Source organism: Ischnura elegans, chromosome 7 (assembly GCF_921293095.1).
Source record: "Ischnura elegans chromosome 7, ioIscEleg1.1, whole genome shotgun sequence".
Taxonomy (NCBI): domain Eukaryota; kingdom Metazoa; phylum Arthropoda; class Insecta; order Odonata; family Coenagrionidae; genus Ischnura; species Ischnura elegans.
In genome coordinates, this window is record NC_060252.1 from 88694469 (window position 1) to 88718754 (window position 24286).

At 38.2% G+C, this 24286-nt stretch overlaps 1 protein-coding gene and 1 long non-coding RNA gene across 2 annotated transcripts; one reads left to right on the plus strand and one right to left on the minus strand.

Moving 5' to 3' along the window:
- Positions 1–3686: 3686 nt before the first annotated feature.
- On the minus strand, positions 3687–6495 carry LOC124162107. The gene is made up of 2 exons (XR_006865484.1): positions 6161–6495; positions 3687–4250 (listed from the first exon to the last, which is right to left on the minus strand). It is a non-coding gene; the product is annotated as an uncharacterized LOC124162107 (long non-coding RNA).
- A 13786-nt stretch (positions 6496–20281) lies between these two features.
- On the plus strand, positions 20282–23795 carry LOC124162467. Its single transcript, XM_046539008.1, has 3 exons — positions 20282–20512; positions 21368–21545; positions 22975–23795. The coding sequence occupies exons 2-3, from the start codon at positions 21419–21421 to the stop codon at positions 23595–23597; spliced, it is 750 nt and encodes a 249-aa protein (XP_046394964.1). The 5' UTR covers positions 20282–20512; positions 21368–21418; the 3' UTR covers positions 23598–23795.
- The last annotated feature ends 491 nt before the right edge of the window (positions 23796–24286 follow it).

Genomic DNA, 24286 nt, shown 5'->3' on the forward strand with positions numbered 1-24286 from the left:
AATTTCGCGGGTTTTGGAGTTTGGAGAGTCCGACTGTCAAAATTTTTTATCGTTTTGATATAAATGCCCCTGAAGTATGTTGTCTGTTTTATGTCATCGGCCTCCATTCATTTTTTCAAACAAACTTTTCCTCTTCCCACTCCCCTCACTCCAATTCCATCTACACTTACCTTGACTCTGGGCACAAATACAAGAGAGATTGCTTGGTGCATTACCTTGAAAATGAGATAGAATGTCGAAACCAAGGTACCGACCTGTTTGTCTGTGAGTGGAGTATTATATTAAGGTGTGGAAATTAGCATTTGTGGCTTTCACCATGGATATCTCGCATTTCCGCGAAGTCAAGCCAGAAACGATTTTATAAAGTACCGTTCGAGTTCAAACATGAAAGTGGTTTAGATGATGTGGTAGTATTACTGGACCTTTGAGAAGAGATTTTTGGCTTCAGAAGAGAGGCAACTTTCTCGGTTACCCGTGTGGTTGTGGATTTGAGCTGCGCTGATGTTAAAGGTGACAACCAAAGAGCAAGTTACGAGAATGGTGTATATATTAATATTCCCAACTAAATTTGAAAAAAAAGCGATCGCTAACAATTCATTTTATTCTCAGTCTCAAAAACAATACTAGAAGATGCTGTAAACGTAGTTTTTAGTTTTTATTAACTACAATTGATTGTTTGAATCGTAACTTTGTGCAAACGATCGATTGTTAAAGTTAAAAAGAAAAACGTTGTGCTTTCACATGAATACAGGGTCGTAAATTTGTGAATTTATATGCACAAATTTACGACCATGGTTTCAACGTTAGACGTCATCATTAGGTGAACTCTACAGAGGTCCATCACATTTAATTTTATTAACTAGCTTTTTTGCAAGCTGCGCATCAATTGCGAGATCATAGATAATGCACCTACGATAGTTGACACCTATCTCGGTAAGATATATTATCTTCCTATCTTCCATGCTTACCGTTAATTTCAATAAAATTTGAACATTTCTCAACATGACTTTTTGAAGTCGAGTTTTTTCATTCTAAGATGTTGTGAATCAATAGACTCTCATATTAAGTTTACAAATTCATAGTTACGCCAAGTTAAGTTAGGTTGGTGTGAACGAGGCTGAATTCTATAACTTTTAAGAATATGGAGCGTTAATAAATGGGAAAGATAAATCGTGATCAACCGCAAACAAAACAGTAGTAAACTTTAATCCTCTTATTCAACTACAATATCTACCTCTTCTAAAACCGTCTATTCTACACCTTTACGTGTAGGTACGAGTGATATATTAAAGGCAACAGGGGCGATTATTCTCAACAAGTTCCCTCTGTGCATATTCAATACTATGATTACGTCAAGCAGTGACCGTTGATTGCTCATTTGCGTCATGACGCAAATTCAAAACAGAGAAAAAAAATTGATTTAAATGTACGTAACTTGCCTTCCCAAGCATACTAATAACAGAACCAGTTTGGTTTTAAAAATTATTATTTTTCCTATGTATCCTGCTACAATAGGAGAGGAAAAACGAGACTATGCTATTCCTAACACTACCGATGGAAAATATTAACGGTATGGACTTGGAAAGGTCATTTAATAGTATATGATGGAATTCAATTTTTAATAATATGGAAATTTTGGCTTGGGCTAACATGAAAAATATAAAATTATTGTAATATAATCAACAGTATTGGAACTATGTGATCAAAATGCGGTAGAAGGAAGGAAAAAATTTGTGGCAGAAATTTACGCGGTTTTGTAAAGATGTAACCTATTTCCAGCAATCTTCTGCGTGTGCATGGAGAAAGAAATATTATTTTTTAAGTATTCCATCGATTAAGATAGGTTTCCATGGAATATTTGAGAAGCATTCTGTCAGCCTCCTCTTCCTTCCTCTGAGGTCAAGGGGTGGAAAGCCAACACTCAAGCTATCACCGTGACCCGATCCCTACCAGCCGTGCAACGTCGTTTTGTTTTGTTCGTGAAGTTCACTCAAGGTCGAAAAACGTTCCTGAACCTGGGAATATTTGGAGTACGGCCTTAGTTGTTAGCACAGTTGTTGTCAATACAGTAGTGCAAATTACTTGGCCTCAAAGTTGTACAATTGCCCGCATCGATTTTTTTTCGAAATTCAGAATGTTAAAATTAATTCCACACCTTCTGTATTAATTTAATAGAAACCAAAATTTACAATATTGTTAAAACGGTTTATTATCGTTAATATTTGTCAACTTTCTCGACTCAGTTGTAGCATTTATGGCCAATACGATACAAAATGGTGGACCCTGTTTTTCGTCGAACTTTTCTGTTCTTGAAGGATTTAAAAAAATGATCACCTCTTACCTAAGGATCAAGGTTACCTCTAGATATTTACACCGCATATACAACAAAGCATATAAAGTGTGATACCAGGACAACTGCGACCGCCTGCGACGCCGAAATTAAGATCGATTTTTCGAAGGTGCGGCACAGTTCGGAGCTTGCTGCTGGCCACGGGGAATACCGTGCGTGACGGACGTTGTAAAGTGAAGCTTTTAGCAAGTTATTGTGTATAAGACATAATTTATTTAGTGCCACATTTATTTTACATTTCGTATAACCTTATTTCTTCGCTGCCTTGCGATATTTATCGTCGATACGATACAAATTGTAGGACTCAGTTTTCGTCGAAATTTTTGTTTATTTGGGATTATAAGAAAAGGATCACCGAGTTACCTCGAGATATTTACGTTAAAATTACATCAAACTTTTTACAGTGTCCATCCAAAGAAATCAGCTACGACCGTTTGCATCAAACAAAACATGATCGATGTTTTTGCCGCGCGCGCAGTCCGCGGCAGCTCCCTGATGGTTTAGAATGCCCTTATGTGGCCTACCTACAGTACAATTTGCTATGTATAACCTCACAGTCTTTGATGCGGATATCGTTATTTTAGTTATTTACTGAATAGTATACACATATTTTATGTAATCACACTATATGCTTTGCTATATATGCGGTGTTAATATCTCGAGGTAACTCGGTGATCCTTTTTTTAAAATCCTACATGAACACAAAATTTCGACGAAGAACAGGGTCCACCATATTGTACCGTATTGCCCACAAATGCTACAACTGAGTCGTGAAATTTGACAAAAATTAACGATAATAAATCGCTTAACAATATTGTAAATTTTGGTTTCTATTGAATTAATACAGAAGGTGTGGCATTAATTTTAACATGCTAAATTTCGAAAAAAATCGATACATCGATGAATCGATTGTTCAACTTTGAGGCTAACTAACTTAAGTTTAAAAAAGTAACCTATTAAAAACGGTTTGCGTCAAAAAATGCACTAATGTATTGACAACAACTGTGCAAAGTTTCAAATTCCACAATCAAAAAAATCTTTTTTGAGGTTTTTCCACCTTTTTTTCGATTTCAGCTCACTGTGTTTGGTTTGAATGGCCGAGTAAGTGATCTAAACCGAAAATAAATCAAATTGTGTTACGCTTTCAAACTTGACTGAATTCATAACCAATTTCACTGTATTTCCTACGGTTAAAACCTGTAGTACCTTATTCATATTTCATAGTTACGCACACCTATGAAACTCTTTCCGTCATTCTTATATGTCTTAATTGGGTTTCAGTTTTAGATAAATAAAATGAATATAGGTAGGTGAGGTATTATTAAAGATGCCGGTATCGTGATTAATCTTATCTTTCATTAAAAATACTACATTACTTACAGGTGGCCACAATTACACTGAGATACCCATAGTCATGGGTCCTTCACCTTCCAAAGATACTATTAGGCTTCCATGAAATGTAGTCACAAATTTTGATACATAATTTCCATCAGTTTTCAAGCAGTAGTAATAGTTTATTCTTTCTTATTTCAAGTACTTACAACCTATCTAGAGGTACATCTCTCTCCACATAAGTCACTTTTATGCACTGATTTTCGTTCGAGATCGTGGCCGTGGAGCTGGGATAAAACCTGTGCGCATCATCGGTGCATGCCGTGCAACTGGGAATAGGTGTTATGACACGGAATGCTCCCGATGCAACATCATTCCTCTTGAAGGACAGAGTGGTGCATACCGTGTTGTTGGCTCCGTAGTTGGTGGAGGTCATGGGATGCGTTCCATTCGTATCCGGAGTGCATATCTCGCAATCTTCTGGATATCGTTCGGTTAGGACCACACCAATGTGAGCAATCACCAGCAGAAGCCAGGCCGCATGTATCACTCTTCGAGAAGTATTCATCTGCAATGTAATGGGATGTATCAGCGGAAGGCATAAGAAGGGAAACAAGTGTCGGTTTCTGGAGTGGCTGAATAAATAAACAGACTCATTTATCAATACGGAGGCTTCCGCGGTGAGTTGATTGGTGATTGTTTTTCGGGTTAATTCCACGTTGACTCATATTTTGCGGTCGACAGTTTCGGGCGCGTTCCAGCTCCCGTCTTCGGGTCCAAATACTACTAGCTAAGATCCTTTATATATATATAGCTAGTTTGGCGGCCGTTGATTTGAATTCCATTGTTGGAAAAGCCGTTCGAAAGGAGGCTCATCTGAACCCGAAAAACAATCACCAAGCTCATTTATTGTTCTAGTACAGGGGTCTCCAAAATACGGCTCACGGGCCGGATCCGGCCCGCGCACTCGTTTCAAGTAGCGCGCGATTCTCACTCGTTTAACTCTTTGAGACGCCGCTAGGAGCATTGCAGCGCTGTACTGCACGTCAAAGTCGCCTTCAATTGCTCGTAAATAAGAAATACGCCACCGGATCCTTCACTAGACGTTGGGATCGAATACTTCAGTCATGGGCAAATATGCTATCCGGCCCGTGGGGTGATTCGGATCTTGGAATGTGGCCCTCGTGGCCTAGTAAATTGTAGACCACAGCCCTAGGATGCTGAACTCCTTCGAGACATAGTATTAAATTACAATGTGTGCGTTGACAATGGAAAGAGAAGTAACAAAAACATCACGCAACTATATGAGAAAATTGCGCAAAAGTTTCTTGGGTTTTCCACCGGTTGATGTTTTCCATTCGGAAGATCCTCTGAGGATAAACAGCAAGTCGCTGCTCGAAACGTCGGGAGACATGGACGACATCAACCGGTGGAAAACCCGAGAAACCTTTCTGCACCTGATACGCCGGGAAAACCTAAGATCATACATATGAGAATATTAATTTTTTATTCCAACACAAACTGGACATTAAACGTATCCATAAATAAATGAATTTTTAATCGGCCATGACTTTTGCAAAAGAATATATTTAAAGATGGGAAAAGAAAGTATTGAGAATTTTTTTTTGGTTTCGCAAATGAAGATGATATGTGGAAGCGGAGGATAAAGATAAGGGAGTGATAAAGGAACTCTTCAACCACTCAAATAAAGTGATAGAATCATTTAAGGTGGTCAGCTAATGTAGATTTGATGCCTGAAATAAGAGCGTTAAGAAGGTATACCTTGGACATTGAGGTGCTGCACGATTGAGTGGAATAACCAGCGGGGAAGTGTTGGGTAAGAAATGAAGCTGAAGTGATTCCTCGAGCAAAACGACATAGGTACAAAACGGTCTCTATATTTATTTTTGGTCCAACTTTTTGATTTCGTATCCACCGTGGAAAAAAAGATTTTTTGACTTGTATCTCAAATTTGAGTGAAAAATTCGATTAAATCGCCAATAAAATGATTAACATCAGATGTCCTTCCCACAAATGCGCACAAAATGCGCGAGAAAGTCTGCCCGATACAATCTTTTAACTCTCGTTTGACTATCGATCAACTTATTCCAAGGCAAGTACATCCACACAGACAAATCTATTTGAAGACATTTGAAGGGAATAATGTTGTTTTTTAAAGGCACAATAATACGTAATCTATTTTTTTTAATTTCAGCATTGTTTTGTTTTGATAAACAATCAATTGAAGCTGAATTTTTGACCAACTGGTTGTTTAAAAAGCATAAAAAATATTCACATTTCACGTACATTACATGTAGCTTGTTTAGTAAAAACCAGCTGCATTTATTGTACGTGCCGGCTTAGCAGAAGACCTCTATTGATAATGGCCTACAGTTTTTAGTGTAAGTATTGAATATTCTAAGTTATTTTTGGAATATTTTATCATTGCGGGGCCACATGCTTCGGGTACCTACTTACCTTACAGCTGTTTTATTATTCCCGCTTGTGCTCTTCCCTTGTGGTAAGCGAAGTAAGTACCTACAAGTCCAGCTTCTCCGAAGGAAGTGCTGTGGATGAAAGCTATGCATGAAAACACTCTTGACCGACTTATCGTGGGTTATGAATGGGTCAAATATGTCGGCAAGAGTGAAGAAAAATTTCTTCGTATAATACGATATCAGCATGATGGCTGCTAATATGTATCTCCATTTCAATCTCAAGGTCGAATCTATTGGCTGGAAACATCCGATCTCTCATATTTACTCTGCCTCAGAGATGTATGCTGCCTTCAAAACAATGGTACTCCAATTGAGTGGTGATGATGATGAAAGCATTAGCTAAAAGAAATATTAACAACGACAGGAAAAGAGACCGGTTCAGCGCAGTGATGCGTACTCTTAAGATCATCGTATAAAGTTTAATGCTAACATTCATAGTTCCAAAGAAACATTAGTGATAAACCGATTTGCTGGAGACAAATTTTTGTCCACTTTGGCTGTTTGAATACGTAACTAAGATTATTTCGGTTTCATTCATGATTTATTTTTATTTTTTTTTCTTATCTCAAGGACTAGCACTGTACGAATGCAACTAGGAGAAAATGCTGATTGAGGAATAATTTTCATTTGAGAGTTACCAATAAATTATGAACACTCAATTCACTGAAAATTTCATGAGTTTCGTTCTAAAGTATTTTTCCACCAGGTTGCACCAGGCAATATAACCAATATATTTGTGCATGAAACCCGTTTAGGATTTCACCTCCTCAAGATTACGAGGAATTGTCACGTATGGATCGCCATTCGCCCTTGGGAAACTAAAGCTAATCCGCCCCACTAACAGCAATAAAATCTAAAAAAAATAACAATATTGATATTTAATGGTAAGAATTCCATGAACTCTTAGCAAAGTATTACGGCAGGGAAAAGACTGGTCGAGGAGAAAAGACACATCCTCTTAATGACTAACTTTGCATTTTTAAGCGAATCACTTTTTTCGTTGAATTTTATTTATTACGTACCTTAAGACTTGCGTGAATATTAAATTATTAAATATGATATTGTTTTAATGTGATGAAAGTAAAATTGATTGAGTACTCAGGAATTCCTATGAAGAGTGGGAGAAATTATCAACCTAAGAAAAAACATAAAGATGAATCATGCCACTTAATGGCTTAATTAAAACAGTTTTCAAAGGGAAGCTAGTCGAGAAAAAAACGCTGAAAAGCATCTCAAACAACTTTGTAGTGCTAGTTGTGGTATGCTTAAATTGGAAAAAGTAATGGCGGAGAGAGAGTTCATAAAATAGTTGGCTCATTCCAATTTCAGGATCATTCAAATTTAGTGATGATTTTTTTTATCAATAGTTGAAATTATGGGTATCCTAGTGGGCTGGGTATTTGGCTTCTGATAAAAGAATCCTAGTTTGAGACTCCAAATGAAGGTTTCGGAAACCTCAAACCAAAATTCTCGACTTGCGTCGTAGCTCAAAATAGTGACTGCCCCGTTCGTCCTGGCCGTGTAAAATTCACACGCCCATGTTTAGGAGTGTCTTCATATGGTTTCACCTATCTGATCCAAACTTCTGGTTAGAAATCTGAGTGATTAGATGGATTATCTAGCGATTTGATCGATGGATTATTCTTCCTCATAGGATAATCCTCTAAAATCGCTGGAACATTAATGGCTTCGTCTGGTTTCGCTATTTAGTTGGGCCCTTTTCGCTTCTATAGCGTTAAGGTGTTTTTCCCCATCCCTTCCTTCCCTATCCTACCCCAGATCGTCATCGGGCTCATATCGCGACGGCGCCTCTTTCCTTTTTCCCTCCTCTCCGCCCCCTCCCCGGGCGTATAAGTTTCTCACTTGGTTCCCGGCCCCGGTGTGTTGTATCCTCGAAGGCCTCCCCTTGAGCCCTCATTCTCTCTCTTTGATCAGATGGATACTAGGCATTTTAATTTATAGGATTATGGTCTGTTCTGAATCAATAATTAGCATAGTTATCCTATCGATTACTGTGTATTTACGTATTTTGCGAATCACCCGTTTGCCTCCCATCAACCAAATTGAACTTTGCTCTTCAATTCACAATAATTTTTATTCTCTTTCATTCTAATAGGGTGGTTTCCTTCATCAAAGAAAACGAAAGGCATTGATTGCGATTCGTTACCCACCATTAGTGTATTCATAATATACAAATTATTTTGTTTTAGAAATACCGGGTTAGACGAATGGCAATGGTCCATTTTTATCCTCATTTGAAAAGGGCCAGATTGGCGCCCATGCGATGCCACTCCACGTGGCGTCACAGGGACCTAGTTTTTATACGAGAAGATAGGAGTTATACGTCGTCTGAGGTTACCATTGCATGCATGAGGCGCGGAGCTCAGGGAAACATGTCTTAACAATCACTTATTAAAACTAAGGTCGGAAAGTTTTCCTCGTTTGATAAGTTATTAATAATCCTTATTTAAGCCAAACGCTACCAACCAGCAGGGTACTAGGCTACCCGCTAGCAGCCTGCGTCGTATCAGCGCTAAGCCTCGCCTCAAGGTCACCTCGCAGGGCGGGAAGGGGAACCAGAAATACGTCACGCGGAGAGACTTCCCGACATTCATACTTAAGCGTCGCGTTTTCGCGCGCTTGAAAATTTTCACTTTTCATTTAATCGCGGAAAATAGATATCGTCATTTAAAAATCTAAAAGCGTGAAATACGTACTCCAGGAGTAATAATCTTTCGATTTAGGCAATAAAAAATAATAGGAAACCACCCTATTATAACTCCTATTTTATTCCCCACCCATCTCTACTTACCAAACATTCACCTCTCTAACACCTCTTTTTACAAACCACCCCCGCTTAGTACCTATTCGCTTCATCCATATCCTCTGTATCGTCCGAGTTTCTGACCAATTATTTTTACTGTTAGTTAAATGAGACAATGCAATATTTCCACAGGATTTATGAGAACACGACGCGTTTCGTTGTTACAAACATATAATCAAGTGCTTCATGTGGCTTTCAACTCTTCCTTATAGGTCTTTATACTTAAGGATACATATAAAAAACATTATCAAGTACATCATGTGCCCTAGAATCCTTCCTTATATATGTCTCCTCAAGCACTAAGGTACATAAGGAAGAACTCAAAGGCACATGGTGTACTTGATAATATTTTTTTCTGGTTTCTCCGGAAGAATTGAAAGATTTCCCTTCGCCTTATAAAAATCTTTCCTTTCCATAGAATCATTAAATTATGGTTTCGCTAGTGGTGGTCCACGTCGCCCTAATGACGGCGTTAGGATTTCCCTATCACACCCTTTCAGCCCTATCCTCACCCCGGAAGTGTCGCACAGTGGTGGGAACGGCCGGTCTGGCTGGACAAAAGTATGCTGGGCGCCTGTATAGTACTCAGAAGCGCTAAATTTCTTGAAAATGTCTTCCTTATGAATAACTTTACTTTATTGAATGATTAAAATTCATTTTCCCGTAGCCTGAGCCGAAAAGGGGGGGAGAGAAATTCCCTTACTTTCACTATATCGCTTAAAATTAAATTGTGAAGTGAACTTATTGTCCCTCCGTGCGAATGAATGCTTTAGCTGCCAAACATTTAATCATCTTCCATTGGTATTAGTTTAAATTTTATTTTTACATCTTCGAAAAAAAGATAACGGCAATAGGTATTAGTCCCCATTATATTCTATGAGACGTTCTTACCAGACTAATTTGGTGAAGCAGCAGTTTCCTAATGACTCAGTTACGTTGTAATCATTCTCTTATTTTCTTTTTTAGCAAATTTTAATTTTAAAATTTTCCATTGAAATAGCAGGAATATAATACTGCTAAGATGTAGGTTAAAAGCTGTATGAAATACAGTTAAAAATTAGGCGAAAATACATGGAGGATATTTTTTATATTAGGAGAGCATTGTAAATAATTCAAGACCTAAAAGGACATAAACTAATCACTTTATAACATTGAAATAACTTAAAATTTACAATTGATAAAAAAATCACTTAAAGGCATCTAAATTGGAAGAAATTTACTCTTGTTAACCTGACTTAGTCCGACATTAAAGTATCTGAGTCAGTGAAGTCAAAATTTTCAATGGAGTGCCCGCCGACGCGTCGGAGGCGCCTCTTTCCTTTTTTCCTTCCTCTCCATACACCTTTCGAGGGAGACTGGGTGAATAAGTTTTGGTTCATGGTTCCCAGCCCTCGTACGTTTTATCCTTCTATGGTATGGTATTTGGAATAGTGATGGGCACTGTGCCAGTGAGTCAGTTCAAATGTGCGACTCAGCAGATAGAGCTGTGATGCGAAAGAGTCTTATGTATTTGGTGAGTCGCGACTCCCTCCCCTCCGCAGACCGCACACGACTCTTTCCGCGCACACTGTGCGTGTTGGAGTCGTGAGCGGTGGAAGTCCGACTCCATGCGCACACGACTCCTACCACAAACATTTTCCGTGTGAGGCTCATCGCACGTTTGGCGGCTCGAAGGGAGCACACGGCATTTTGGCGGGTAGCCCACTGCTCATCTTTTCTCGCCGCTTGAATTCATTTTCTGGGTATTACTCTAAAGAATCTCACATGACCCTTATCGTAATTCTCTCTCCTGCATGTTCCATGCATCGTGAAAGAAAAATGGTGGATGACGTTCATGTAAAAGTTTTCGGCAACGGCAAATTTAGGAAAATAATACGAGACAAAAATGCAAATTTGTTCTATCACAAATAACTAAGATATTCGATGAAATTAATTATGAAGAGTTAATGAGATCATGTAGTTTTGGAGAGAATATTTTGTTGCAACAGAATTTTCTAAATTGCCGTCATCTCTAAGCACAGGAGACGGAATACATATTCCGTCTTCCATGAAAGATATAACATATCAGCAGAAATGGTTCCTCAGTTACATCACCTGTCAAACATTGTGACTATGCAATACGTGATTGATTTGAAATCAATTTTTCAAATTGTGATCTAGAAAATGTTGCATTTTGAATGTTCACTAAGAAATCCCCCCCTCACCACCTTCCCCTCTTCCACACCCCTCTTCCCCCTCCCCTCAACCCAGAAGCGCTTTGCTGAGTCGCACTTTGCGAGCGGCTCTCTGGAGTGTGCTGTGAGCGGTGAGGCAGCTCCACAAAAACAGTCGTTTATGCCATCACTAACTTGGAAGAGGCGACCGACAGTTGAGGTCATTTGCACCATGGGATATGGGTATTGAAGGAAGGGTGGAGAAAAACCCAACCTCGGTATTAGCCTAATCTTGGCGAAAGGCGCCAAGGGGACCACGGCTTAACGTCCCATCCGACGGTGGGACTGTTCAGCTTGAAATCTCCTCCACTCAACTTTAAAGCAGGGATCGAGCAGTCTTTGAAAATTATCTGCCACTTCGGGTAATCGAATCCGAGGTTATGGTGTGGGAAGCCAACGCTCTAGTCACCACACCAACCCAATCCCCCAGTACGCTTCTAAGGATCCACCCTGGGTCCTTATTCGTTGTGTACACTGTAAAGCAAAAACTATAGAAGGATACTGATGGTTCACTGTATTAGACAGTAACCTTCTGGTACAGTCAGTACCTTCTTCTTGTGCTTACTGTGCAATGTGCATTCAGTATCCTTCTTGTGAATTTTTTTATATTAATTTTAATTAATATTTGGTTGGTACTGTAGTTGCTGAGGTCGAAAAGCCTGCGGGATTTCACTCATAAATGAAGTAAATTTAGGAAAGGAGGGTATTTGTATAGAGTGAGAGTGTCCAACCTAGAAGACAAGTGGACGGAGGCTCTTGAAAAGCGGTCGCGAAAGAGAGCGCAGAAAACCTAACGGTATTTTTCTCTCGTCGCACTCTCTCCGGATATAGAATAAAAAGACGGCTGCCTCGACAGCCAATCGCAGCGCTTTCCAGTTGCAGCGGCGTCTCACAGTTGCGGGCACCTCCATCCCGTGAATGCTTGAAGTTGTGCTCAAAGAAATCCACGCTGATACGAACGTTAGGAACATTCACCTTTCTTTCCTCCCGAGAGAAGTAAAGAGTATAAAATTTGGTGAATGGCGACGAAGAATCAGTTCCCCGAGGTGTTTTGTGTGTGCAAGGACAAAAAAAAACTGGTCGATCCGCAACAGCTTTCTTCCACGCACTACCGAGGTGAGAAGTTAGGGTACTAGGGTAAAATGAAGGCCGTATTGCTGCGTGTTTTACTGACGTGCCTCCCGGCTGTCATGCTGTTCGCCGAGGTGTCAACTCTTCCAGCAGCAGATACACCTTTGCTGGTGGATGCCGTAGTCGTGGCGTCGGGTCCCCCGGCAGATGCCAAGGCCCATGTTCGGGAAGGAGTCCACCAGTCGGAAACGTTGGAGCAGGAAGGGGAAATGGCCCCCACCGAGGGAAAATCTAAGGAGCCGCCCGTGATTGCCCCAGCGCAAGTCCGCCAAGGAGACAAGGACGACACGCTGACCTTCCCGGGACAAGTTCCTCCCAAGCCGACGGAAAAACCGAATAACGCCACTGGTGTCGAGCATTTTTTCTTCATTTCGGGAAGGCACTGAATGTGAGATAAGGCCAAGCGACGGATATATTTGACCGATGTGCCTCGCGTGGAAATAATACTAAATATGGCTTGGTGCTAAAATGGCTAAGTCAAAAATTTATACTTTTGTAATTATACCTCCATAGCACTTTAATTCTTGGGAACTATGTCGTGTAATAAGGGCTAATGTCTGAAAAAATAAGAAAAAAGGTTATGCAGTTTTTAGGTCATTCGGTTTAAATTAAGGTTGAAAAATTTACATTTCACTTCAGACCGCTCTCCTGAAAAGCAAGCGATGTTGACATTAGCCCTTTTAGTATCAAGCCACAGAAATATATTAAGGGAGACTGGAGCACATTGACACGGACTTATGTTTTCGATCTATATCTGAATAAATATGCTGAAAACTTGATTCCACATAGCTTAATTGAGGGTACAATCTCGACCAGTTTTAACACTTTCGTGACATAATGGAGGAGACGTTAATAAGTTAATATTTAAGTGTTACACGAGAATTTTGATACCGGTCGAGGTAATACCGAATAAAGATGTGTGGAATAGATAAAGCATTTTATTTATTTATTTTGCAATTAGCAAGTTCCAAAAAGTTTAATCGCAGACAATTGAACATATTCTTGAGCGTCTGTCTTTTTCCGGTATTTTTTAAATACAAGGAGTGCGCCACCCTGCAGTGTAATTTCTTCCCTCAATATCGGTGCTTTTATTTTTTTGTGCTATATCAGTGGCTTATAAAATATACCAATTAACATAATTCATGTTTGAGAGTTTCTTTTATGAATTTGAAATGTTTACACATGTGGGGAACGTTTACTCTTCTTAAAAATGGGCTTCTGATATAAAACGGGTTCAAATACTTACGTCATAGTTGAAAAAAGTGATGTTATCATATTCAATAGCTAGATATTCACTCTAGTAGATATCGTGTATGTACTTTTCTATAACTTATTTGAACATGAAAATTGTACGAGGCTAATGTTATCAATTTCATGAGACAAAATAAAATTGTATAAAATTCTTATAACAATTGCTGAATTAAAATCTAAGTTAAAGTAGCAGGCTGGAAATGACATTTGCTCAATAAGTATATTGTTGTAGTTCACCGTGTAAGTGTGTCGCGCAGAAAGTAAATCGATGGTAATTCTATCTTATTGACTCTGATTAAAACAATGATCATATATGTTTCCATGAGATTATACAAAATTATAAATAAAGCACCACTCTTTCGGATTAATGCGCCATTTACCCTAGATTATGAGTCGCAAATATCTCGCTAACCCCAATAAATTTAAGAAAATATTTATTTTCATGCATGAAAAATGGAAATCTAAGACGCTTGCGACTATGGAACAGTAAAAGATGGGTAAGAATCCGATGGGAGCAATGTATAAGGTAGTACGATTTGTGATACCTTCTATCTTAAGGAATGCAAACAGTGATCTGTGTGTAAACTTACTTATGTGTAACGTGCTCCTGATCTCCTACTGATGTATGTGAAACTTCGGCGTTCAGTTTATCGCAATTGAATTTATGTCCACACCGAATGATTACAATTTGCTCTATTTAGAGTGCTATGTGCAGCCTTCATGTCAGTACTCGATTCAAAGAATGTTACGGCCATGGAAGTCTTAGATGCGGCATGGATATCATAAATATCAAAGCATAACCCCATGAATGAGTTTTCATTCCTGGATTCATTAACCGAATACTGTGAGCAAATTAAATCAATCACTGTGAGGTTCCAGTATAAACTTGAGAAATGGCAAGTGAGATAAACTTAATTGATATCTGATAAAATTTAATTATTGATTATCTCACATTTGCTAATAATTACAGTACAAATACTAAAAATGACGGTGTGTCTTTGAGCAACAGATTTAATATTATATATTATATTTAAATATTATTTGTGAAAGTTGTCCAAGGTTTTTGTTTTCGTTTTTGTTGAGAAAATATATATTTACTGAGCAAATAAAATATTATTAAAATAAATTATTATTTCCGAAATATAATTATTTTTTATTTAAATTCCTTTTCCTTGAGATTATCGTTTTACTTTCACAGGTATTCATTGGCAGAAAAAATATGGAAATGGGTTTTTGCACATGGACATGACAGTTCTTTGATGCGGCTCTTGTGCTAGTGTCCTTTGAATTTAGAGTTAGTCATAGATTTACTTTTATTTTTGACATTTATTTTCCAGGTGTACCTCAATCCATGCACCTACTCCTTTTCATATCACCGATATCCCAGGTTTATTGGCCCCGCTAGACAGAATTAGTAATATACTGCTTCCGTAATGTACTTTATATTAAAAATTAATGATTTTTTTCAATTTTTAAATGAATTTTACTCTGGCATCACCCTGTGAATAAGGAGCTCTACTCCCGAATTCCGCCAATACTTGCTCTATTGCTTTTCTGGATCCTCGAATACCGCGCACGGGATCAGTTTTTACCCCACTCCGTTATGTGATTCCGCACGTACCGCGAGAATAAATTTGTGGATAAATACATAGTTTTTCCTTTCATTTATGAGGCTTCTATTCTCTCCTACTCTTCTTAAGACTTCCCCATTACTAACTCGGTCGATCCAATGCTCTATTTCAAATATTGGGAATGGATCGCTTTGTCCGCTAAGGAAAATTTTGAAAGCCGCTTAGAAAACGTCCCAAGTGGCAGTGGCGCAGCGAGGGGGGGTTTTGGGGGATAAAGCCCCCCCCCACAGAGCTCAGAAAAATGTTTAAGTTTAATCCATTTTACTTATTTGGATCAGTATTATTTTTATGGAGGAGGGCCCCCGCAACTCCTGCTTACCCTGGTAGGTATGCAATACCCCACACACTCGTAGGTATTAGTTGCGCCTAAACCTCGAGCCCCCCTAGCCTTAATTCCTAGCTGCGCCCCTGCCAAGTGGCAACATAAATCGTATTTTCTGCGAGACGGACTGATGTTTCTACATCGTAATCCCCTTAGTTATTGCAATGGCCTCGTTTTCTCCGGCAAAGACTTTCGTGGACTCGTTGATCTTGACCTCCCCCGGATTCTCAAAGACGAAGTCGCTTAGCACATATGGTGCGGTGGCTGTTTTCCTCGTTCGCGCTGGACCAATGAGCTTCGTCTCTCGCTCCCATCAATGCTCAAAACTGCCCCGACGAACCCAAGCAATTTTCATTTCAATTCATTGCCTGCGATTCTTTTCTCGAAGGCAGTATTTATTTCATTTCTTGTCTATCGGCAGAAGCATTGAATAGGGGCCTATAACAACAAAAGTACATATGTTCCTTCCATTAGCGTTGCTCATTTCTTTTATTGTTCATGATGATTCATTCTTCCGAACTCTTCATGGAATGCCGGTTATAATCTTCTGGATAAGTCCCAATACTTATAGTAAAAAAAACAACGACTCCTTGTTGACGTTTCAGCGTGTAATTAACACCATCAATAGGGCTCAGATATAGCTAGGAACATAATGATTATTGTTAACCTCTGCGAGAATACCCGGTAGCACAAATCGTATATAAGTTGAATTTTTTAAAATATTTTAATGAATATTTCGCCTAGATCTCATTAATTCCCACAATTTAGCATTTTAGCTGAATGAAAACAATCCAAACGCTTAACTAAAACGAAAAATAAATGTTTTTTAGTTGTAGCAAAAGGGAAAAAACTCAAATGGACGCATAAAAATCTCCCAAAACTCGTCCACCTCGTAAGAAAACTTTTCATTGTGTTGGAGTTTTCTTGCAAGGTGGACGAGCTTTCGGAGATTTTTAAAGGGACATTTGAGGTTTTTTTTTACCCCTTTGCTACATCTTTAAGGTCGTATAGCTTAATTCCTCTGTTTTGCAATCATTTAGTTATTTTAAATGTGACCCTCCCAGCCACAGCCAGAAATCTATGCACATGGCTCCAATACTTATGGCCTCAAATAATTATAATTCATGAAGTCAACATGCCAACCGATGTCTTGACTCGACCCAACGTAAGCCTCCACCGCAAGTAAGGGACGCTCGAATCCACCGTAAGTAAGGGAGTCCAATTACATGCTGCATGCTGGTGATAGATCACCCCCCGCAAAACACCCTAGAGTTGGCTCGCAGGGCATTATGTAGATGTAGAGGTAGGTGCAAAAACCAAGTAGCCGTGATAAAATCAGGGCCCAGCTGTGAAGAAGCAAGAATTAAGAAAGGAGTGCGACAAGGATGTACATTGTCACCCGTAATTTTCAACGTTTACATTGAAAAAGCCATTAATGAAATCAAAGAAAAGGAATTGGGAGTGAATATCCATGGAGAAAAAATTAGCATGCTAAGATTTGCCGATGACATAGCCGTTATAGCAGAAACAGAGAAGGATTTGAAAAATATTCTGGTTAATATGGGTAGGGTAATGAGTAGATATCAACTGAAAATAAGCACGAAGAAAACCGAGATCTTAGTATGCAGCAGAAGAGAAGAAGTCAAGACCAACATAAAAATAGGGAGGCAAAAACTGATAGAGGTGGATGAATTATGTTATTTGGGAAGCAAGATAACTAGTGACGGGAGAAGCAAGAAAGAAATTATCAGCAGAATAGCCCAGGCGAAGGGAGCATTCCACCAAAAGAGAGACCTGCTTACAGCGGGAAACTTAAATATGGAAGTAAAGAAACAATTTATCAGAACCTACATCTGGAGTATGCTCCTATACGGAAGTGAGGCATGGACAATGACCGCAGCGGAGAAAGCAAGGATAGAGGCCTTTGAAATGTGGTGCTACAGAAGAATGATGAAAATCAAATGGATCGACCGAGTTAGTAACGAGGAAGTCCTAAGAAGGGTAGGAGATAGGAGAAGCCTCATGAAAACCTTAATAAGAAGACGGAACAACCTTATAGGCCACATCTTGAGACATGATGGCCTGATGAAGACAATCGTCGAAGGACAAGTGGAAGGCAAGATTGGAAAAGGAAGACCCCGAACAAAATATATGGAACAAGTAAAGAGAGATGTGAAAGAGAAGAAATACATAGGTGTGAAAATATTAGCTGATAGGAGAACTGAGTGGAGAGCTGCGTCAAACCAATCCTAGGATTGTTGACCAGTGATGATGATGAGAGGTAGGTGCATCAGATATTTTACTCCATTAACCGGACGCCTTATTCTGTTTTAGCTTTACATAAGTTTATTTTATAAAGCAGGCTGATTTCTTCAAATTTTGTAAAGCGCAATACATTTCGCGTCGCGTAAACCGGTGAATTGCTGGAACACATGCGAGAATGCGTGGATGCAAGATGGCAAAATAGCCCCTGCTCTGATCACGAGCTCGCAATTTCAAAAATGTTTGAATGAATGAATTTATTACTCCAACCTTGAATGCACATTTTTTTAACAACACATAAGTAATGGAGCTTTAGGTAGCTTCAATGGTTAAAATAAAATAAAAAGTGCTAACTTCTGCAATGACATGCCCCGTGTATGACGACCTTAATTACACTCTCTTTAGCGGACAGTATTACGGGAACATAATGACTGCATGTCCGCTGAAAATCGAATCAAAGAAAAGTATTAGTCCGGAGCAAATGATAACAGACGAAAAATTACCTGAAACTCGAAAACCTGTAGGCACGCACGCAACGTATTTCACTTATTTCCTTGGTTCCCAGTCATTGGCTGTCTGCTACTCATTTCATTTTTCGTTGTTTGTGGCTAATTTTTAGTCATGGCATGTATGGTAGTGAGATTTGGGGGAAGGGTAGTGGGATGGAAGGATGGCGGTTTTGGAGAATTATATTTAGTTTTTACAGGCAGTTTGTTATCCCAGAGGTAGGAGAAAAGTTCGTTAGCAGTCAGAGGCAGTGATTTTGCAAATTATTGGGGAGAAATTTTTAGACCGTGGAGTAGGGGAGTGATTTTTAGATATTTGTGAAGATTTTTATTGCTGGTGAACCACGGATCACCAGATATTCTGCTAACGATTACGCTTCCGGTTGTTTGTAGTTTCTTCAGGGGAGTCTTTAGGTGAGTGGAGCTATAACTGGTGATGTATATGAGAGAAGAGGTTTAATGGTGCTGTAGTAAAGTAAACCTGAAGTGGTGAAGGAGTTCTGTTACTTGAGTAGCCGAGTAAAACGGAATTAATTACACTGTGTTTATCGGACAGTATTATAGAAACATATATATGCATTTCTGCTGAAATACTGATGTGATGCATTTCTGATGTGTTTCTTATGCGATATCACTCGAATTAAGTGTCAACCTGCTCAATTATATGCAAGTGTTTTTCGGACTTTATTATGGAAACGTAATGACTGCATTTCTGCTGAAAATCGAAGTAAAGAAAATTGTTAGTGCGGAGATGAAAATAATAGGCTAAAACCAACCTGAAACTCGGACCCATAAACTTGAATTGGTGAAGGAATTCTGCTACTTTGATAGCTGAGTGACCAACGCACGAAGCAGGAAGGGAAAACTAGAATAGCCCAAGCGTAGAAAAATAAGAGTCTTCTAACTGCGGAGAATATAAACGTTGGAGCTAGGAAGAAAATCATTAGGACTGGAGCATATTTGTCAATGGGATTGGGAGTGGAGCATGCTTCTTTACAGAAGAGAGGCTTGGACGATGACAGCAGCGGAGAAATCAAGGTTAGAAGCATTCATATTGTGATGCCATATGAGAATGCAAAAGAGCAAATGGATTGATCGTCTGAGCAATGAGGAAGTTCTTGAAAGAGCAGGAGAAAAGAGGAGTCTTTTGAAAGCCATGATAAAAAGACGACACAATTAAAACGGCACGATGAGGAGACATGGGGTCAAATTGAGGTTATTGTTGAAGGGTAGGGTGAAGGGAAGAACGGCGAAGGTAGACAAGGGATAATATTCATAGCTCAGATGAAGGAAGAAAGCTCAACAATTTTGTAGGGGTTAAAAGATTGGCCGATAGCAGAATTGAGTATAGAGCTTAGTAAAACCCATCTCAAGATTAATGACTCTTGATGGCAATCCTGATTCTCTTAAGCTTTATTTTCCGCGAATTAATTTAATGGGGTTTAAAAATTTACTTCTACTTTCAACTGAATGTTATTCAGTCTGTTTTTTATTAATCAGAAGAAGTTAAGATAAATCTTATTTTCCTTTGTAACGTTTTAGAATGCGATCTATTTCATAAGTACTAATACAATTTTTCCCAGGGGCAGTAGAGTGTTCCCGGATATTTCCAGATTTACCGTTTGGGGGTCTGTCCTGAAAATGTTTAATTTATTGAGCATTAAAACGGTGTGTTATCTGAATTACTGTGTTATTTACACCCAGCCTGTTTCTTTGATATTATTACGGTCTATAATGTTAAGTCACGTGGTTTTATGGGTAATTGCTACTTATTAAGTTAAAAGACAGGCTAAGATTAATTCACCGGGCAGGCATCGAAAGATCCAATTGAACCTTTCCATATACGCCTGCGAAAACCTGTTTGGACCTCGCTCACTCTTTTGTATATTTATGGCCGAAAGTCCTCGATTCTCCGACTTTTAAATAGGATTATTTAAATTCAAGTTTATTCCTAACACAAGAGTCCTCTAGCGAAAGACCTTTGATGCGTTTTGAGTCGTTTAAATCTCGGAGCTCAGTTGCCTTTCGAAGACGGACGTAGAACGTTTACCAAGCAAATGAGAATTTCAAAAGTTTTTGCATTACATGTGCAATCTTAGTTATTACGCTTTTTTTCGAGACTTCTGAGAAGGAAGCCACGACTGCCTAAGGTGTGAATTAGCAAGTGACTATTGCTCACCGCTCAAGTCAAGGTATGATATTACTGCTATTTTCAACCGAAATCTAGCTGCTCACTTTGAAGTCTTGAGAAAGCGATAGTTAACATGTGTAGAAGATAGATAGATAGCGTGGAAAATAGTGCAAAGATATTAGAATAATTTAAGAAAATACCTTGGTGGCCTTTAACCCATTATTACCCAATGTTGTTCCTAAGTTAACATCAAAAATGATTACATTTTCAACTCATTTCAGGAAAAATTTAAACTATGATTTCTTTTTTGCTATAACGTATAATGGTGAAATATGAAGCTGCCACAAAAATTGTGGTTAAGCAGAAAATTTTCACTTTTTAAAAATGAGAAGTCTTTAAACATCATTTCCGCTCTTTTTTAGAAATGGGTTAAGAAGGTTTTGCCTTGCATGTTTATCGTATCCTCCAGTGTTTTTATTCTGAATTAAGAATCAGTTTTTGTGATTCCTCGAATAAAATCTGTCATAAATTAGCAGAAAAATGCACTAAACTAAGTAAAAACCATTAGCATCGGGTAGTATATACAGTATATATAATTGACTTTGAGGTATGTTGAAATAAGTGACGTTATAAGAAATTCTGGCCAGATATTGTGTAATAATTTTCCGATTCTCATGTTGTATATAAGTAAAAGCTTCTTCAGTAGTGCAGGAGAACCACACCTTTCTATTATTCGAGTTTAAATATCAGTGATCACTGAATCCGTGATTTTTTTCGCCAAAACAATTAAAAATACGTGTTATTTAAAATATCGAACCTCAGCAATAATGGTGACTATTGCCTTTCAGATTCAACCCTGATGTCTTTTATTAAATTTAGAATTACTTATGAAGAATAAATTTTTTGATTCCATTAGGAGCAGTTCCACGTCTTCAGTAACCATTTTGTGAGGGGAAAGGTGACCATTATGAATATTGGCCGCGAGATGAATATTCCGTGTGTCATGATGTTTTATGCGTTATTTTTAACGCAGGTTTCCGTACATAGTGCCCTGGAACTGAATGAGGTATACTTCGACTTCTCATATATCCGCGGTGAGTTTTTCATTCATTTTAATTATCTTATCGGCGTATCCTAGGAGGTTTTTCTGATATTTGTAACTATTTTCCACTATAAAGAACACTTTCCATTCGAATTTAATTTCTTCCTTACGTAAGTATATGAAATTTCAAAGATGTTATCATATTTGGAAATGTAATATATAATCACAACAGAAACATGTAATCGTAGCAGGAATTCAACGTCTGGTTCTTTCTCGTCGAACAATATCAGTGAAGATTTCTCGGGTCTTTCACCGGGTAAGGTCCTCCATATCTCCTTCCCACGTTTCGACAAGCAACTCAGCCATGAGATGAATTATTGAATTCCTGAATCCCGGAAGACGATGGGCGATTTGATTGTCGAAACGTTGGCAGGAGATATGGAGGACCTTACTGGTAGAAGACCCGAGAAATCTTTCTTGATAGAGCACGAAGTTTTAAGTGAGAGGAAAAAGGTCTCTTACTCATATTTCTCCTTATTCTAACATGTAGCCCGAATTCTTCTTTTTTTCCCCTCTACCCTCAATAGATTCATAATCATATTTAGTTTAATCAGTTTTTTCTTGATTTTTGCCACTTTTAGAACCCATATCTACATTTTTTCTTAATTTTCAATATATTGTATTCTTTCTCCTTCTAAACAATATCTATTCGTGATCCCCAAGTGTCTATTCTAATCAATATATCTGCTATAATTTGTAATACCTAAAAAAAAAATTTCTCTTTTCATTTCTCAACGCTGCCAATCGTATAATCCTCATGAAATTTTCGTAAATAAATCACAGTTTCTTTAGCATTCCTCTCATTCCATACAATTAATTTGATTGGGTCTCAAGTCAGTTTATTTAAAAATACTTTCAGGATTCTATTACTAATCCTCTCATTCTGACTTATTTAGACTAGTTTTACTTTTCAATGAAAAGATAACTTTAATTGACAATTTTTTTTCATTTCTGCCAACCATTTTGTACAGTGTCATGACATCTATTTTAGTGAAATGTAAGGCTTTTAAACTAAATCAACACTCTTACTCCTAAAATCTTAGATATGTGTTTTTCCTGCTGTAGAGTATGGAATTATACAGTGTTCAAGCGGTAAGCAGAGTATGCGGTCGCGTAGGGCAGTAAGCAAAATGGGGCCCCAAAGTGCTGGTTTATAAGTTCTAAAAATATCTTATTCAATACATAAGAGCAATAAGGTTACAATATTTAGCTGATAGTTAAGTCTCAATACTAATTCTTTGATTATTTGTCTTTATTTTCTAATGTATCGGTAGAGAAACCCTACCATCTCTCACGTTATTTTTGTGAAAAATATTGGTAACTTACAATAGAAAATTGTCTAGAAACGGCCCAGAAATTACATATTTCTTATAAATTTTCCGAATTATCCTCATCCTATAAATTTCACATCAAAATTTCAGATGAGAATCCGAGGATAGATAAATTAGCCAATGCTGCTCAAAACCTTTACATCAAAGACGAAGACATCTTGTGCACCAACGCCGAATTCCCCCAAGATGTGAGCTGCTTTTCAAGATCTTTTTTGGACGACTGGAATGAAATATACCTGGGATTTCAGCACAAGAGCCGAAAAAATGTTGCTTGCGCCACCGCACTGAAAAGAGAAACAGCTAACACTACGATAGAGGACAATTTCGTCAAATTCACCCATTCATTTACCGTGTGTTATCCTGACGATCAAAGACTGGAGTACCCTACAGACTTGCCGATCATCACAGACAGGATAAGGAATGGTGATGTCAAGTTGATACTGGACAGGAGGCGAGCTGAGTTCAGAATGGAAGACGTAAAAACTTTTTTCCTTCATGACACTAAACCAGATTTTAAAATCTCTACGAAGGAGGTGTATTTCCCCGCACGGAATATCGTGTTTAAGCTCGGAAATGAACGGGTAATGTTGGTGTGCTTTGAGCGAAGCGTTGCGTTTCCGATGTCGTCCATCGAAGGAAGGTATGAAGAGTCCGAGTTGTACGCGGATTTATTGCCTTGCAACATTGATTTACGAGGACGCTGCCGGGGGTAAAACTGTTATTTAGGAGTTTCCAAGTAGTAATTGTCTCGTGCAGACAACGTAAGGCATAACTTTTATGCTGGTACAGTGCAATTAGCAATTTTTCTTTTACATATTTCAGGTAAAGACCATCTATTTATGTCCTTGGCAAAATAGCATGGAAATTAAAATCGCACTGTTAAAGTATATATTTAAAAAGTATTAATAATAAAAAATATAATACTTTATAATTGGTGTACCATTAATTTGAAAGTTTTATGAGTATTAATGACAAAATAAATAATATAAGTAAAGTGAAGTTCTTATTTATTGATTTATTTTGTAGTGAAATCTCCAGTTTTTTTTCTCCTGTGTCGCGTAGCTGTCTTTTTCAACTAGGCTTGCTCTCTAAAACAGGTGTTTAAAAAGAAAAATCCGTCGCCTTGACTCGAACCCGGATCTGACGATCACATTCTGAGTACCTTGACCATTGACACCTATTCCCAATGGAGTAATTTTCATCAGCGTTGAAATTCCATTAATTCGCCTCACTTCGTTAAAAATTAATGAAAAGGACATGTCAACCGAAATGCAATATTCCAAGCGAATTCGGTGGTTTGTAGTGCAAAGTTGCCAGTTTTTAATATTTGAAACTGTGCCATTTTTTATTCATTTTTAAAATAAAATTTGATCAAAATGTACGGAAAATATGTTTATACCCT